Source organism: Hevea brasiliensis, chromosome 7 (genome assembly GCF_030052815.1).
Source record: "Hevea brasiliensis isolate MT/VB/25A 57/8 chromosome 7, ASM3005281v1, whole genome shotgun sequence".
Classification (NCBI taxonomy): domain Eukaryota; kingdom Viridiplantae; phylum Streptophyta; class Magnoliopsida; order Malpighiales; family Euphorbiaceae; genus Hevea; species Hevea brasiliensis.
Genome location: NC_079499.1, coordinates 78,365,995 through 78,385,594, shown reverse-complemented (window position 1 = coordinate 78,385,594; position 19,600 = coordinate 78,365,995). Strand labels below are relative to the sequence as shown.

The window sequence follows — 19,600 nt, the reverse complement described above, 5'->3', positions numbered from 1 at the left end:
AAATAATCTGAGACAACCTAGAAAGTATTGAGAAAATGCTAAAAGATTAGCAAAGAAAATTATAACATACATAAATATTACAAATGTGACTTACATGATAATATAAGCATAAATTTATTATTTTTATATCATTTTTCTATGTACATTATTACTGTACATTGGCAAGATAAACACTTCCAAAGAAGACTAAATTAGGATAAAACATATTAAATTTTAGAACCGCATGTGAAGTATAAATAAATCTTAATTATTTAAATTATATTTTATTTCTATCTTTATTTGTATATTATTTCCTTGTTATATTATTGCACCACTAAGCAGCGATGCTTAGCGTAATGGAATTGTTTCCTCGCGCAGGTACTGAAGGTAAAGCCCAGATAAAAATACTAAACAGAGATTTTGGAGTTCTGATCTGCAGAGCGTTCAAGGTTGTCACCTCCTCAGCAATGCATGTAGATAGGGCTCACATTAAGCATATCATGTATTTTGTGTATGTTATTTATTTCTTATATTGTAATATAAATTAGCAAATTGTAATTAATTTGTATATCATGTAAATTAAGGATTTATTTAATTATTGCAAATGATGTAAATTAATGCAAATTTGAGAATTTTTCTATAAGAATGGAGCATGAATGAATTTGTACAAATGAGTATAGATTTGAATTACATAATGATTTTTCAAATGATGATGTGAGTATGGAAATGATTATGAAATTGAAATGTATGGATGAGATTTGAAATATGAGAAAATTATGAGAATGATTGATGAGATAATTATGATTAGCATGGATGAGATTTTTTTTATTTTAAAATATTGTTGAATTTCAAATAGGTAAATATTGAAATACACCAAACAATAATAAAATAGGGGAAACCCCACTGGTTTCTCCGTCAAAAAATAATTAATATTAAATTAAATGAATTCAAAATTATTAAAAAATAAAGTAAGATAAGTTAGGGTGCTCCGGCACCGATTGTAGCACGCCTTGCTCGGCTACACTGTAGTCGGGTGAGGGGTGTTACAATTTCCAACTGCAGACGGATTTGATCCTTCAGTCCCTTCCTGAGTCTTTTGGGAATTTTGTGATAACTTTTCATATGACTAAATAGGAATGCACCTTAGCTGGTTTACTCAACATGCTGGTTATTACCCAAAAGAATATGCCAGGCAATAAAGGAAAAAAGGTAGATTTGATTGCATCTTCTTCTACTGAAAAGTCCAACAAGAAGAAGGGCAATAAGAAAAAGAAATCTCAGATTCCTGGTCCTTCCAAGAAAATAGCTAAACAGAAAGGGAAGACTAAAGCTGATGGAGGCAAAGGAAAGTGTTTCCACTACCAGAAGGATGGGCACTGGAAAAGGAACTGCCTAGAGTATCTTGCTTTTCTGAAGGACAAGAAGGATAGACCTTCGGAAGGTATGTCCATATCTTATTATTTAGATTCTGATGATACTCATAGTTCATCTACAGCTTGGGTTTTAGATACTAGTGCCAGTTCTCACATTTCTTATGATATGCAGGAACTAGCAAATAGTAACAGCTTGCGTTCTCAAGATGTTAGAGTCCGGATTGGCAATGGCTTAACTGATGAAGCTTTAGCCGTAGGATCTAAATATTTTTACATATTTGGACATGTTTTATGTTTGGATAATATTTTATATGTACCTGATGCTTTTAAAAACATCATTTCTATATCTAGTTTGACTATAAATGGTTATGAATTTCAGTTTATAGATGATGTTTGCAATATTTATTTTGGAAATAAATATGTTGGTTCGGGTTATATGAATGCAAGTGATCGAAATGAATGCAATGCCATGGTGAAAATCAACTCAAGTTCAAAATATATTTGGCACTTAAGGTTATGTCATGTTGCAGAAGATAGGATTGCAAAACTGAAGAAAATGGGGATTCTTTCCTCATTGGGCTCTGAGCCTACTCCAACTTGTGAATCTTGCCTTCAGGGCAAAATGACTGGATCACCCTTTGTTGGACAAGGGCTAAGGGCTGAAAATATTTTGGACCTAATACGTAGTGATGTATGTGGTCCATTTAAGAAAATGGCTAGAGGCAGTTTTCATTACTTTATTACCTTTACCGATGATAAATCAAGGTTTGGGTATTTGTATTTGATGAAATACAAACATGAATCCTTTGAAAAGTTTAAAGAATTTAAATTTGAAGTAAAAAATCAAACGGGAAAGAGTATTAAAGCTCTTCGATCAGATCGTGGAGGAGAATATTTAAGTATTGAATTTGATGAATACTTAAGAGAGCATGGCATTGTTTTCCAACTAACTCCTCCAGCAACACCACAGTTGAATGGTGTATCTGAAAGGAGAAATCGTACCCTATTGGATATGGTACGTAGTATGATGAGCTATACTGATATGCCAATCTCCTTTTGGGGATTTACATTAGAATCAGCTTTATATATTCTGAATAGGATTCCATCAAAATCAATTTCTTCCACACCTTATGAGATATGGCATGGAAGAAAACCAAGTCTTAAGCATGTTAAGATTTGGGGTTGTAACACCCTAGGCAAATCCCACATCGACAAAACAAGGGAGAGATGCTGGGTTTATAAGTTGATGGTTCGTAACCCCTAGTGACGCGTTTTAAAACCATGAGGGCTTCGGCCCAGAGCGGACAATATTACTAGTGGGCCGGGCCATTACATTTATGGTATCAGATCCGCGTGCAACCTTGAACGATGGTGGGGCAAACCTCAGTGAGGACACTGAGTCCCATAAGGGGGGTGGATTGTAACACCCTAGGCAAATCCCACATCGACAAAACACGGGAGAGATGCTGGGTTTATAAGTTGATGGTTCGTAACCCCTAGTGACGCGTTTTAAAACCGTGAGGGCTTCGGCCCAGAGCGGACAATATTACTAGTGGGCCGGGCCATTACAGAATTCCATGTTAAAGTCAAGATGTTCCAGCTGCTCAATCAGCCGAATCATCTTGTGGACATGATCCCTAACATTCTGTCCCTCAGACATCCTCATGCGGAACAGCTGCCTAGATATCTCATATGTAGCATTCCTACTGTGCTCACCATACAACTCTTGTAGGTGAAGGAGGATCTCACTCACACTCTGCATGTTCTCATGCTGCTTTTGTAACTCATTACTCATGGAAGCAAGCATGTAACACTTAGCTCTCATATCATGCTCCTTCCACTTGTCCAAAGTTTCATGTTCCTCTTGGATGGCCTCTGGAGGTAAGGGACCAGGAACATTTGAGTCTAGAACATATCCTATATATTCAAGGTTTAGGACAAGTTTCAAATTTCTTAGCCAATCAGACAAATTAGGTCCTGTCAACCTATTGCGATCAAGTATGCTTGCAAGGATATTGGATGGTGGTGGTTGTTCTGTGCTCATTATTATCAGAAAATTAACTATAGAAAATAACTAGATTAATTAGTAAATATATCATGTAATTAACCCAAATGATTATGGTCTTTTATTCAAATTGGTCCTCCCACTAACTTAGCGAATCCTACACTTCCAAAGTGGAAAATGAAAATCCTAGTTGGACGGATTTCTAGTAGGTGATTGAATTCTTATAATTCTATTGATCATTCTCAGGTACATCAATTATTGGAATTACAATAAACTATAAGTGAGCAACTACCTTGCCCATCACATCTCACGTGAGGTTCAATCCTTTACCTAGCCCTTAATGCTTAAAATCTCAGGTACATCCATTATTGACTTATCATGCATTAGTTAAGTTGATCCCATTGAGCCAGTAATTATGCAAATAATTTTAATGTCCTCAGGTACATCCAATATTGGCCACCAAACCATTTACATATTTACAACATCTAATGCTTAACAATTATTCTTAAGAAAATCTCTTAAATTAGTTGCATCTTATGCAAGTATTTAAAATTTCTTAAAATAATTGCCTCAATGGAGGGCCCATATTATAATTACTTTAATTATAGCATATCCAACTTAATCATTTGTTTGGAAGATTTTATAGTTATCCTAATTACTATTAAGGTCTTAGTTTGCATATTATCCAATTAGCATGCATATATCATATACTTGCATGCATTCCCATACATATCATGCATTCATGGATAATAAATAAATATAGTATGATCATGGACTTTCTAAGAGATTCAATTCTGAGCCACCAAGAATTGAATCAGGGCATTCTTAGGTGCATTTCATTCATTCATTTTACAAGAGGGTCTAAAGGAGTACATAATCAACACTTGATATTGAATTCCTCCCACTGGTCCCACCAATGCTCCTGACCTCCTTATTCTTCTTGCAATCCAATTACATAGTAATCCTTGGCATACCAAGGCGAATTTACAAGAACTAAATAAATGAAATTACAACCCAAAAATTATTACAACCTTAATAATACATGCCTAAAATAAATTAAAATAAATAAATTAATTTACAATCCCAAAGAAACATAAAAGAAATAAATCCAATCACATTGGTATTTTATAGTCCATGATCATCCATCATGCATATCACTATTTAATAATTAAATAAAACATACATACTTAAATTAAATTGAATATCTCATATTCAACTTAAAAATCCAGATTTGAATGTGATTCAAAAAAATTTAAAAATTCATATTTGAATCACATTTAAACAACCTTAAAAATTCAGATTTGAATCACATTCAAACAATTTTTAAAAAATCATATTTGAATCACATTCAAACAATTTTTAAAAATTTAGATTTGAATATTATTCAAACAACTTTAAAAATTCATATTTGAATATGTTTCAAACAACTTTAAAAATTTAGATTTGAATAACATTCAAACAACTTTTAAAATTCAGATTTGAATCACATTCAAATAATTTTTAAGATTCTGATTTGAATCAAAATTTAATGATGTGATTAAAACTCTAATTAAACAATTTAATTAGACATAGAATGAGCTTTTAGATCATACAACAATTGTAAATTAAAAAGCTAAACCTTGCGCCACCCATGAAGGCCAAAGATGGCTCACCAATGATGGTGTTCATCACCCAAGCCGCCACCTTTCTTGCAACCAATAATGGATCTATCATCTCATGATCATACCACACAATTAAATCATATAATCAACAATCTAAATGGCAAATATAGTGGCTCTGATACCAATTGAAGGAGTGGAAGCATGAAAAACACAAGTTTATATCATTGAATTTAAAAATTTTCACCTAGGGTTACATGCATCATGCAAGATTTATTTTTATCTATTTGATTTCAATGATAAACAACATATTAAAACTATTTTAATATGGTTTTAGATCTGTATTTGCCATTTAAGATTTTAGAATTAATCAGATTAATTTTAGAACCCTAGATTAGATAAAAAACAAGTGCACTAACCTCTTGATGCACTGCAGTGTGTTTGGCACCTTTGGGATGTGTTTTTAAGACACCAGATGTTGTCCCTCTAGCTTTTCCATACCAAGATCACCTATGGCAACCCTTGAATAGCTTCTAAAGCTTTTTCTATTAATTAGAAAATCAAGTTTTGCCTTTTAAGAGATTAAATATGTAAACAGGAAACTAGAAACAATTTTTAGTATTTTTAATTCAAGAGATTTTTTGTTGATCTATTGGAATTGATGAGAGATGAAGAAGAAGAGAGAATGGTAGCCTCAAGAGTGGTGGCACAAAGGGAGGCAGCAGCTAGTTGTTATTTTTATTTTCATAACAACACTTATATAGCTAGGTCACCTAGGTCACCACTTAAAACCCTTGCCACATGTCACATTCTGATTGGCTTTAGGTTTAATTGACCCAATCGCATTGTGCCAAGTGTCAAACCTATATTTAATCTTTATTTTAATCATCTTACATGATTAAAAGACATTTAGCAAGCTTATGTGTAGTGCCATGTGTCACCATCTCATGGTGCCACATGTCACCCTGTGAAATGACCAAAATGCTCTTGTGTCTTAATTTTGAGTTCTCAATCCAAAATAATTATTTCTCTTCTTCTTATCAATTTATATCAAATATAAATTAATTAATTAATCTTTATTAATTAATTTCTCATTAATTAAATTTATATTTAAACACTTTAAATATAAATTTAACTTATACTATACATCCAATAACCTAGATTTGGTTTCAAGCCATGCGAGGGACTTTGCAATCTAATTGCAAGCCAAACCTATTTAATTAATCAATTAAACTCTTTCATTAATTAATTAAATCATATTTAAGTTGGTGATTACTTATGCATGTGTGTAACTTACTAGGCTCATCACTAATTGGCAATGAGACATGATATCAACTCTTAATATCATCAGAACTCTTTCTTACCATAAATGATTTCTCTAAATCATTTTATGCACCTCATAGACCATGGTTAACACTTAGTATAGCATGCCTTGGCCACCCAATTAGTAATAAGGTTTACCTTAAATGATCATATAATCATATGTTACCATGCACTAGAATCTCTCTGTTACAAAATCCCAATTCGAGCTGGAGTCATGGTTTATGTCAAACTCTATTTGCTATGAATTTTATGTTCTCTTTTAATTCCAGCTCTTGATTAAAAGATTTTCTCATCTTAAACTCTTTTCTGATTAAATCTATCTGTCCTAGCCAGGAACTTGAAACATCAAGAACAATTAAATGAACATAGGATTTTATCCCTATTTACTTAGAGCAACAGATTCCATCTTGATCAACACCTACCTCCATATATAACTAGTAGGAGCCAACACATGCCCATATACCCATACATAGTACAAGTATGAAAGCAGTATCAAACTCAAACCACCTATATACAAGATAACTGTGCTATCTCAGGTCTAAAGAATATATGCAATGATATGATTTATAATAATACATTGACAAGAGTAAACTCCATGTGCTTGTCATAAGTGTCACTCGACCTACTTATCATGTACAAGGGCCTATCATGTTTGTTATATGGCATGAAACTCACCATTTCATCTTATTTATATCTCATATAAATAACTTGGGAACAAACATGAATACAATCTTTCTGGATAAGTCATATCCTTATTATAAAGTATCATTGATTGTGAACCTATTTATGATACTTTGTGCTAGAGATACTGTCACTCATATTCTTAACAACTTAAGAATAGAATTTCTAACAAAATATCAATAGAACTTTTCTATTACACATAAATATATTATATAAACGGAAAAGTGAAAATGCCTTTTATTAATAAAAGATGTACAAGATAGATACTAAATGATATGCTCTAGGGCATACTACTAACAGGTACAAGGATATAGATAATCCTTATCAGTAGGCTATACGTTTCCATTACCTACTTATTTATGAGAAAATGGAAATAAACATAGCAAAATCTTTTAGTTTTTTGTTTTTCAGTTTTTTTTTTCCTTGTTATAAATAGGCCAATATAAAGCATACAGATAAATGTATAAACACAGTATAGAGAAAAAAATAACAAAAACACATGATTTTATGTGATTCAATTATAAAATTTATGTTCCATAAATAAGACATGATAGAAAAGTTTACTATGATTAAAAAGAAGTGATAATATATTAGAACTCTCAAGTTCTAATCCAATAAATTTATCCAAATTCTCATAATTTGTTGAAATAAGTGATTTTATAATATTTATATTGGTTTTGTACCGTGGGGCGTTGCATGTAACATACCAAAGGGGTTAGAGGTGAGATTTTAACCATAGCTTTTCATACTTTGCCCTCCCTTATATCTATAAACCTCACAAAATATTTCATTTGGACCATAATCATTTAGATCAAGTCATAATTCAGACCTTTGAAAACATATCCAAACTTTCAAATTACATCATAACATTCTGTTTGAGTATAATTTATTTGGTCTTGATCAAATAACATTTTCTTGCTGTGTGATTAGAAGCTAGCCTAATTGAGCAGAAAAAGAATAAAAGATCGAACATTTCTATTTCTAAATTCTGGAAACAAAAACAAAGGTGAGTGCCGTCTTATAAGAAATGGACATTGCTCTGAAGAAACACCCCATATATATACAACTTCCAAACAAGAGCCTAATTATACAATCTAAACCTGCAGATATATAAAAGTACAAGTCTGTAACTGTAAGTGAACTTCCTTGATAATTAGCAACCGCAAAATCCTCTGATGATTTGATATGATTTGATCTCTGAGAGAAGAAGCATTTGGCTTGAAATGAAATTAGCCAGCCTATTCTGCTTCCTCTTTCCCTCCTCGTTGAAATAAGAATATTAACAAGAAAAATGAGAAGAGGAGAGAAAATATTTGGATTTAAAGTGCAACTGCATACTGATATGTACTTGATAAAATCCTGGCTTTCTTTTTAGGTGACAAGTTATCAACCACCAAAGAACAGTTGAGAAGAACTGTGACTTGTCTCATAGGAAAATCATGAACCACCACAGAAATTGGAGCCTTTACCTCTACAAGCAAAGGAATCTTTCCTGTTTTTCGATTCTGCATGAGAGCTTCTTGAAGGCCTGATCCAAACTCGCTCTCTCCTTTCAAAAGTATTTGAATCATAGTCGTATTCTCTTGGGGTTGAAGAAAGGTGGGAAGTGTTCCAGCACAAAGAATAGAGTCTCTGTATGTTACAACAACAGAGCTATCCTTGCCATATTGGAAGCCAATGTGCTGGTTAGGATTATCAGATTTAACAGTAACAACAAATTCAGCATGAAGACTAAAATCTTGCTGAACATTGAAGGCATTGACATCGAAACGATCAACGTTATAGCGAGGGATTTCAGGCTGCAACATATTGTAAAGAGCAAAAGCAGCACCAGCAAGAAGGACGATCAAAGCAAACCAGAAGAGAAAACAACAACACACATATTTTAGGCAAAAGCTTCCACTGGATTTACCAGGATAGCTTGAGTGGTACCTAGGAATGTTTCTCCTCTGGGGAGGAGGTCTTAGATTTGCTCGATGATTACTGTTCACCATCGCATATTTTTGTTGGTAAGGGGGTGGATTTTCCATTGATGCCTCAAGGTCAGAGGAGGGTTTGACCTTGCGGTGAAACGTTCCATAAGAGAAGGGACAGGAAGAAAGAACGGCTCCTCTCCTTCTCAGCCAAAAATCTTGGACATGGAGAAGGAATTAATTGCTTCCAATGGTTAAGGACATGGTTACCTATGTATGGACATTGAATATTTAGCTTGGCTGTTACATGACTTAGTTTTCTATTTTAGACACTAACCCATCTGCGGTTTCCAACTAATGTGATTTTTGCTTTGTTTTTGTTGGCAAAAAGTTCTTCAAATTATAAACATTCTATAAATTTGTTACGCATCTCCAAACATACACTAATTTTAGGAAGATCTCTATGCTATAAGGCATGTATTTTTATATTAAAAAATATTTGGATTAAGACTTCTTAAAATAAGAAATTACTAGCATTTATTATTAGACTGAGATGCCTTAATTAATTTTTTTTTTTTTGTTTTATTAGTTTATTTGGTTATTTCAATTGAGATTTGAACTTAATATATACTTTATAGCTTCGGTTGCGACTTTAAGCCTTAATATAAGAAGAAATATATGCATAATCCCCTAACAAAAAGGGATATTACTACTAATGAATTAGCATAAACATACTCAAATCAGAGAAATATGACTAACCAAAATAGGAATTCACTACTAGTGTGTAAAAGGAACTAATTAGCAACATCTGCCAACTCTCATAAGAGAGGATGTAGAGATTGAGATTGCTGATCTAGAACTGCAAGATCTCGAAGCCCCAAGTCGCAGGAACGATACTAGTGACACCACAATTGTCCTCACCTTAACCACCACCTTCTTAAGCTTCCCTGATCGTGATCGTCTCAATTTGCTTCTCGACGCTAGCTTGTAGGATTGTAGAAACATCTGCCTTTGCTTAGCTTTAGCAACTCTATATCCAAAAGAAGCCATCCCAGGATGAGCTGACACATTTCTAGGCTTGGAAGCCGTTAGCCGGCCAAGATTTTCCGGCCTGTTGAAAGCATCGTAGTTGTGATCCAACGGCTCATAACCGTTTAATCGCCGGCTAAGACTTGTTGTGGCGCTGCGGACTAGGGTGTTCATGGCTAGCTTTAAATGAGCTGATAAGAGGGACTGAGTGGAATAAGATCTTTGGGATCGTTATATATATATATATATATATATATATATATATATATATATATATATATATATATATATATATTTCCAATCAGGTTTTGACCGTGTTTTCCTCGCTTGGCGGGCGCTCATAGACAACAAGCAATATATTTAGTCAAGACTACCTATCTAACAACCATTTGAAAAATAAATACTAAAAAAGAAAAATAGAACCCTCTAATTTGGAATTTTCTGAAATTCATCCTACCATCATATTATCGAATCCCAAATGAGCAATTACAATAATTTATAACATAAACAATAAAAACATCAATTCCTCTCTAAAAATATAAAATTTTAATTTATTATATTGTTGTTGAAGTTAATATTAAGAAAAATATATTCTAAAATATATTAAAGAGAGAATATTAAAATATTTAAAATTAAATTTAATATATTTTAATTTTAAAATAATATTTTAAACTATTTTTTATAGCAATTCTTTACAAAAAATTTTTTGTTTTTCAACCTAAATCCCAAACGGGGTAATTGATTTATCTAGTAAGACATTCCGTATTATGGGTCAAATTTTTTTTTACTATCTGATTTCTTTTAACATCAATTTAATATAATATTAGCCTTTTGTTGTGATATTAGAGTCGGCAAATTTTTTCTTGATTTGTAAATTGGATTTGAACTTGCTTGATCTAAAATTATCCATAACCCAAATTAATATAAACAAATTTCAAAACTGCTAAAATTCAATCAATAAAATTGAGAGTTAATATAATGACTCATATGATTCCACGTGAAAATCAGCTATTTGAGTTTGATAAATCAACTCAAATTTTATTTTAAAAACTAAATTAACAATTAAACTATTTTTTTTTTAAATTAATATTTTGATTAAAAAATCTATAATTCATACGTTAATCTAAATATGCCACAAAATCTTTTTTCATATAATAACTTAATAAATAATCTGAATCACCCTGCAATTTGAAATGATTCCAATCAGACCTATCAAAAATATACGACAACTGTACCTGGTATTTATTTTATTCATATATGAACATTTTTTAGTTCCAAGTACTAAAATAATAATGCATTAAAAATTAATTTTTATTTCATCAAGAAACATAAAAAGGCAATATAAAAAATACAAATAGCACTACCCAAAAAGGAATTATAGATTATGGTAAAAAAATATATATAATTAGTGTTAAAATCAATGATATGAAGCTTCCTTTAATTGACCATTGACCAGAAGGTTCTAAGCCGGCATGAAATCCTACACATCCTTATATAAGAGATTATTCAGAAATTTTTTTTTTCTAGATTTCGTTTCTTAATTTCTATGTGACGTAACATGTGGAATTTTTTGAAAGCCGCCAAAATATAATATTGTATTTACGTAGTTTTTATGTTCAAAAGGGCAACTTTGACATTAACCAATGTGAATACAGCTTAGAAATAAAATGTGCACACAACTACCTCCAAAGCCTGCCCTAAATTATATTTAGTTCATACTGGCACAATAAATTAGTGTTAGTGTATGTGGATTACATATTTTAATAAAGGAATTACTTTATGTTTTAATATCTATTTTAGTATTATTTAATGAATTTATAATAAAGATAAAATTTATGAAATAAATATGTTTTGTAAATGAATTTATAAAGCGTTATGATTATGAGATTCTTTATCGTAGTATTGTTCTTAAATATGCATGGTCAATGCTCTATCAAGATTAGATATTGATGAGGGTGGTTAAGACGTATATATTATATTCTTTGAATGTCACACCCTACCCCTCTGTAAGGCATAACATGATCCCATAGTATACCTAATGAATTACCAACTCCGTCTACTGATAACCCATTAAATATACTACAAGGGATTTTAAAAACTTTTCTTACTTCTTTTACAGTGATGAGCACTATTTACAAGTGTTAAAAACCTTTGTGAACTGAAGTGAAACAACTAACTCATTTGGACTATTAGCAATTTCTGTAAAAATTTTGGCAGAGTGCCATATGTATTTTGGATAAACAGTTATTCAGAAAACCTGTAAAAAGCACTTCAATATATATTTCCAAATCTCAACTCCAACATGTTTCTCAATACAATATATTTCTCAACTCAAATCCATAGTAATTTTTCAAAGACTGAGATAAAAGAAATATAATACAAATTTTACAAGTCAAAATATCTCATAATTTACTTTACAACTTCAATGTACAATTTTTATTTACAGCTGCTCAAAACCAAAAGCAATATATACATACAGTGATTATACATTACAGTACAAAATGCAAAATGCGGTATACTCGTTATACCCGATAATCTCTCGCTGGATGTACTAGCAGCCTAGTCTACTGCCCTGTCCGTATGTCTACCTGCGACAGCAATGAAAAGCTATCGCTGAGACAATGTCTCAGTGGTGCACAACATTAACCTAATACAACTTTAAATCACAATTGATAAATCATATAAATAGTGGATACTTAAAACCATAGTTAATTTCAAGACAGTAATTGTCAACAAGAATTTAAACTCCATTTCTCAATATCACAATAAATTTCAATAAGTCAGATCATGGTTAAATTCAAAAGACAGTGTATGTCAATAAGAATTTAAATTCATTTCACAATCTCACAATACATATCAATAAATCACACACAGCTTAATCATGTTCCAAAGTTCAATTCGTCCCAAAAGCCGATGGCTAATGAGGTATTCAATTCATCCCAAAAGTCGATGACTAATGAGGAATAATATAGCTAGCTAGCAAAAATATGAGTACTCATCCAATTCGTCCTCAACAGGCACACACCTCAACACTTCAGCCAGAGAGGGAATTCAATTCGTCTCGCTAGACAAGCTAGTGAGGAATACAATCAATATATATGATAGCTGTGGTTTCAAATCATTTCCAATGCTTTTCAATCAATAAGTATCCATCAATATCATTCAAACAATTTTTTCACAGTTCCACAATTCAAAACAACAATATACAAATAGTCATAATTTATTTCAATTGAAAATAATTCAAAAGAAATAGCTGTTGTTCACAAACACAATTTAAAATAATAACATATAAACAATCGTAATTTTATTTCAATTGAAAAATTCAAAAGAAATACTTATTGTGCACAAACACAATTTAAAACAATAACATATAAATAATCGTAATTTATTTCAATTGAAAAATTCAAAAGAAATACTTATTGTTCACAAACCTCTGATAATTGTCTCCTGGTCTTGACTCAGTGTTTCCTTCCCTTTTTCTGAGTCTTTACTAACTGAGAAACACAATTTGAAGTGTTTCAGTACTTAATTAAACTGTCTCTAACGATAATGCTTGATAAGTAATTCACTGAATGCTATTATTTGCTTAATCAACCTAATATATCGGCCCTCGATGCGTTTTAGGTAAATTAGGTTTTAGTGTTACTAATATGTCATATTTGATAGTCTTTTAGGGTTGGTACATGTTACCAAATTCATTTCTATGTATTTTGCGTTTTCTTGCAATTTGCTGGATTGCGGGATACTAGTTTGACCTAGCTGGACGACCTAGTTCCCTCGGTTTTCGGGTTTCGGTCAAAACTACAAACTTGTAGATCTATGTCTTATGGAACGCGGGGCAAAATTTAAGGTCATTCTGAGTTATGTAGACCAGGTTATGGTCATTTTACTCTTACTGGTCAAATTGCACCAAAATTGGTCATTTTAGGTCACTTTAGGTCATTTTAGGTTCGACCAGTTTTTGGACCCGAAATTGTGCAAGCTGTTTGACTTTCTTATGGTCATTTCTGGGCTTTGGTGTCTTCATAAGACTTGTAGATATGGGTCTTAACTATTCATGGTTAAAATTTCAGGTCAATTGGACCTGTTTTGAGTGAGTTATGCCTAAACACTAACTGCTGCCCAAATGGTCAATTTTCAGGCCTCATTTGCACTTAATCTGGATTTGGCCATTTTTCAAGCTATCTTGCAAGCAGAATTTTGGTAAGCTTTCTTCATGAAAGTTGGCACATTTTGTGCCTAGTTTCACCTCCAATTGGTCTCATACCAATTGGAGCCACACAATTAAAGTTCTAGGCCTAAAACTCAAACTGTCTTATTGCAATTCTTGCATACCTATCAAACATCACTTTTAACACTCACCAAACTTAACATTCAAACTAATTCTGGTTGTACCACAATCTAAACATAATTTACAACATATTATAGGTCATTTTGGCAGCTTACAATTACATTCAATGTGCACCAAGAAGTGCAGAATTTGTCCAATTCAATTTACAACAATTCAATCACCAATTCAGGCTCATTTACATGTCCCACTTCAGACCACCATACATACACTCAAACTGCCATAACAACCAACACATTTTAACATCATTATTCCATAAACCAAGCATGAATTCCAGCATTCTTCAAGAGTTAGCAAACTACCACAATGGTACACTTACATTTCATTACTTTCCAAGCTTTAAATCTCATTTTACACTTACATATACTAAGTATACATTACCCAAACAATTTCCTACACAATATACATTTAATTAATCATTTAATTCACCATTTACAAGCACAATTAAACTGCCTTCAAGGTGCTTCCATGGCTGCCAAAAGTACATATTCCCATTCAAGATCAAAACTCAAAAATTTCTTCATAAATCAAACACCCATAACATGCTTACAAACTTTAACAAAGCAACATTCAAAAACACAAACTTACCTATTTTGAAGCTTCTTAAACACTCATCAAAACTTACCTTTCTCACTCCCTAAATGCTGCCCAAGGTGTGGTGGTTACTTTTAGTGAAGAAACCCTAACCACTTGAAGCTTGGATCATGGATGCATGAAGCTCACAAATGGGACAACAATGGTGGTTTCTAAGGCTTTCTTTACGGCAATGGTGGTCTTCAAAGGTGGAAGATGAAGTTTTAGTGGAGTAATCTGCCCACTTAATGCATATTATAATCCCTTAGTGGTCCACTCACATAAGAAATTGATTTAATATTATTTAAGTGCTAATTACCCAAATTTCACTCCACTTTTGGCTATTTACATTAGGTACCCCTAATTTAATTTTTTATTATATTTTCCAAGTGTAATATTATTTATTTTCAATGGACATTTAGGTCAAAAGATAACTCAGGATGTCAAATGACCACAATGCCCCTGTTCGGGTTGCATTCCCGATTTTTCGGTAACACCAGGTTTTGTCCGTTTTTCGATTTCTCACTTTTCTTTGTACTAATTATTTAATTTTTCTTTGATATTTCTAATGATATTTATACTTTAATTGATGTCTCTTTAAGTCCTAAAAATATTTTCCAGGGTTCCCCGCAGTCCAGGGCTAGTCAACGGTCCACGCCGTGACTTCCCGGTGCGGTCACCCATCGCTAGGGTTCTCGGCTCGCTTAACTTGATTACATTTCTTTGCTATTATTTTTTCTTTATTTTTCTTGTATTTTCTTTTCTTGTATTTCATTATTTTATGTCTCCTCACTCATATTGAAGTGTAGTTCTAGGCATTCTAGCTGTCCGGACAACACTGGTCACCGGAACAGTAGTACGCACTACCGAACATAGGGGTGTTACAATTCTCCCCCCCTTAAATAAATTTCGTCTCGAAATTTTACCTGGCATTAGTCTCTGAATAGTTGTGGGTGCTGTCTCCTCATATCCTCTTCTCATTCCCAAGTAGCTTCCTGGCCTGAATGATGGTTCCACAACACTTTAACCAGGTGTATCTGTTTATTCCTCAGCTACTTCACCTCATATGCCAGAATTTTTATGGGTTCTTCCTCATATGAGAGGTCTGGATTTACCTCAATCTCCTCAACTGATAGTACATGAGATGGGTCAGATCTGTACCTCCTTAACATGGACACATGGAAGACATTGTGTATCCTTGCTAACTCTGGAGGTAATGCTAACCGATATGCCAAAGGACCCACTCTTTTCAGAACCTCATATGGTCCGATCAAACGAGGACTCAGTTTCCCCTTTCTGCCAAATCTCACAATTCTCTTCCAAGGAGAAACTTTGAGGAATACTTTATCACCCACTGCATACTCAATATCTCTTCTCTTCAGATCAACATAGGACTTCGACGCCCGATGCAGCCTTGAGTTTATCTCTGATCAATCTGATCTTTTCCTCTGTCTGCTGAACAATTTCTGGCCCAATCATCTTCCTTTCACCTACTTCATCCCAACATAAGGGAGTTCTGCACTTTCTGCCATACAAAGCTTCATATGGAGGTGTGACACCCCTTACCCGACTACAGTGTAGCCGAGCAAGTTATGCCACTCAGTGTGCCGGAGCACTCTATTTTATCTGATTTCATTACAGTCCTTGATTTATTTATTCAAAAACTTTATTGAAGATTTAGGCTATTTTTACTTTTATCAAAATCTAACTAAATTGGAAATTTCAAAAATTTTAACGATAATCCGACAAAGTGTCGGCTGTAATTTGGACTAACAGTTCTTCTGAACCTGCCAAAGACAATTTCAATATATACTCAATTTCTCAAACTTAATAGTCTCAAAAATTTTCAAACATAATGTATCTCAATACAGTATCCAGATTTCTCAGAAATCTCATTAGATTTTCAATATCTCAATATTCACAAGTATAATCTCATTATAACTCAAATTCAATTCACATACTAAAATACTTACTTTGAATAGCTTCCATAATTCATAGGTTAATTACATGAGTTTATTTTGTACAAGATATACAAATAATTTACAATGTGCTAGGAATGAACAATATACATAACATGTATAAAATGAGCCCTATCTACATGCATTCTTTGAGGAGGTGACAATCTTGAACTCTTCCGACACTTCGCAGATCTGGACTCCAAAATCTCGATCGACGATCTCTGGTTTTACCTTGATGCGTGCGCGAGGAAGCAATTCCATCGCGCTAAGCATTTCTGCTTAGTGGTGCAATAATATAACCAGAAATAATATATATAAGTAAAGAAAGGAATAAATGATAATTCAGATACTCAAGAATCAATTTAATTTGGTATGGTATTTCTAGTATCAATGATCTTATATACTAGTTTGTTCCTCTTTGGAAGTGCTTAGTTTATAACTTTTCAGTAATACTAGCAGGTATATAATTTATTCTATCTGTATTGTATTTCAAGTGCATGCAGTTCGCAATTTATATTTTTGTTATTATTTTTTTTCTAATCTCTTTTGCTTATTCATTCAATACTTAATTTAATTGTACTGGATTTTCATTATACTTAACTTAACTTAGCTGCCTGAATTGAATAATACTTTAATTGACTGCCCAAGTAACCTATACTAGACGACTGGACTGGATAACGGGTCGTTGGCACTGGACACCGCGGTGCCTCGGGCCGTCATACCATGGGACGCAGAACGTCTACCATGTATGCAGTCAGTATGGCTAAAAAGCCATGATATCACATAATCGGGCATAAAAGCCATGAAATCGGCATAAAAGCCATGAATACGGGCATAAAGCCTTTCGCAGTACTGCTAAAACAATACCCTATTGGCATGCCAAACTATCCAAACCAATCTTGTTAGGTATACTAGGGCATTTGATACTTTAAAATATTAATATATTGTGCTTTATGACTTCATTATTTCATGATAAATTTCAATCATAATTCATACATTCATTTGATCATTTATATGATCACAATTCACATCAATTATCCTTTTATACCATTGTACTCAAAATACTTCTCCTCTTTACAATAATGAGAACTAATGTCTCATTCATACATTAATATGGTTTATTTATCCATTCATTATGTTATTCATATTGATCCCAATTCTAAACAATGGTTCACATGTACCATTGTATTCAAAACATTTTTCCTTTCTCATTTATACATTCAAGAGTCTACTTATGTAATTACAAATTTTATATTTCAAGTTGAGTTACTAATATTTTATGAATTCCATTTGTGATGGGCATATATGCCCTAACTATCTATTCACATCAATTAGGTGACTTATTTTTCATGTTTCAAGTAATCCATGAATATTTCATGGATTTCAAATTTATGGCCTAAATTTCTTTTAACAATTTTGACTAGGATGCATAGTCCATATTTGTCATACAATTCTAAGCATTTAAGCTTAGAATTGGTTCTAGGTCTTCATCTTAATTCACTAATCATTTTAATTACTATTCACCATACTAGTCAACCAAAATGTTGACCTTTTATACTTAATGGATATATTAATTCTAATTACACCAAGATCCCACATTTTGAGTTTTACATTTACTAGTATTAATTGCCAATTGCAATTTAAAGTCCCCTAGATGCATTTCTAATTTCAAATTTTGAATTTCAAGTTTTGGTGTCACTATTCACCTCATTGGTCAACAAAAATATTGACTTTTGCATAGACAATAGGTACATTGGTTTTAACACTCCCGATGTACCACATTTTGCATTTAAAACTTGTTGGAATCAATTACCAAATCCATTTCCAAGCTTATTTCAAGTTTTCATGTCACTATTCACTTCATTAGTCAACTAAAATGTTGACTTTTGCATAGAAAATATGTACATTGACTTTGGCACTTCAAACATACTACATTTTTCATTTAAAACTTGTTGGTTTTGGTCACTTTCTCAAAGCTTAGGTCATTTTGGCAAAATTGCCAATTTTCGGTTTTGGTGCTCAGAAGTTGCACTGTTTCATTGGTCGATTTACTGTTGGAATTTGACAAAACTTCCTTCATAGAAAATGTTCCTTATTTTGTCTAGTTGAATTTCTTTTTTTGAATCACTCCATTTGGAGTTTTGTAACTCAAGTTATGGCCAAAATAAGTTTCTTTGTTTACGTGTCTTCATTCTGCTGAAATTTTGGGTTTTGGCAGATTTTGGTCCAAATTTGGTCAGTAATTTGATCAAGTTAAGTTCATAATTTGGTCTAACTTTCTTCATATGAAATGTTCTACCATGCCTTAGGTTTCCATCGGTTCAAGAATCGCCTAAATCCGAGTTTTCTAGAGAGAGTTATAGCCATCCAAACATTACTGCTCAAATGAAAATTCTGGAAATCTCAGTACAGTAAACTTCACTTTGCTCAATGATTTGATTAGGTTCTGGTCATAATTTGGGGTAGGTTTCTTCATGAAAGTTGTTTGCCTATGTCTTAACTTGTTTCTGTAGAAATTTCAGATCAATTGACCATTTCTACAGTGAGTTATGGCCAAATGAACAGTTACTGTTCATTTGGTCATTCTGCAGGGGCTGTTTGCAGGGTATCCGGATTGGGGCCAACTTTTGGTCCTCTTGCTTTGGTCTTTTGGGCATGGTTTCTTCAGCAAAAATGTGCCATTATAAGCCTAGTTTCATGTCCAATTGGCCAAACACCAATTGGACCAACACAGCCCAAGCTATGGCAGTCCAAGTGGACTGAAATTTGATCACCTCTTTGCACTCACAAAGCAGCATGCTCCTTCACTTTGCCATGCTA

The 19,600-nt window shown here is 32.8% G+C and overlaps 1 protein-coding gene across 1 annotated transcript; it reads right to left on the bottom strand.

The window, feature by feature from the left end:
• Positions 1-7,915: 7,915 nt before the first annotated feature.
• LOC110654610 (NDR1/HIN1-like protein 6) lies at positions 7,916-9,401 on the bottom strand. Its single transcript, XM_021810638.2, has one exon. It carries the CDS (start codon positions 8,987-8,989, stop codon positions 8,279-8,281), a length of 711 nt encoding a protein of 236 aa, XP_021666330.2. The 5' UTR covers positions 8,990-9,401; the 3' UTR covers positions 7,916-8,278.
• Positions 9,402-19,600: the final 10,199 nt, after the last annotated feature.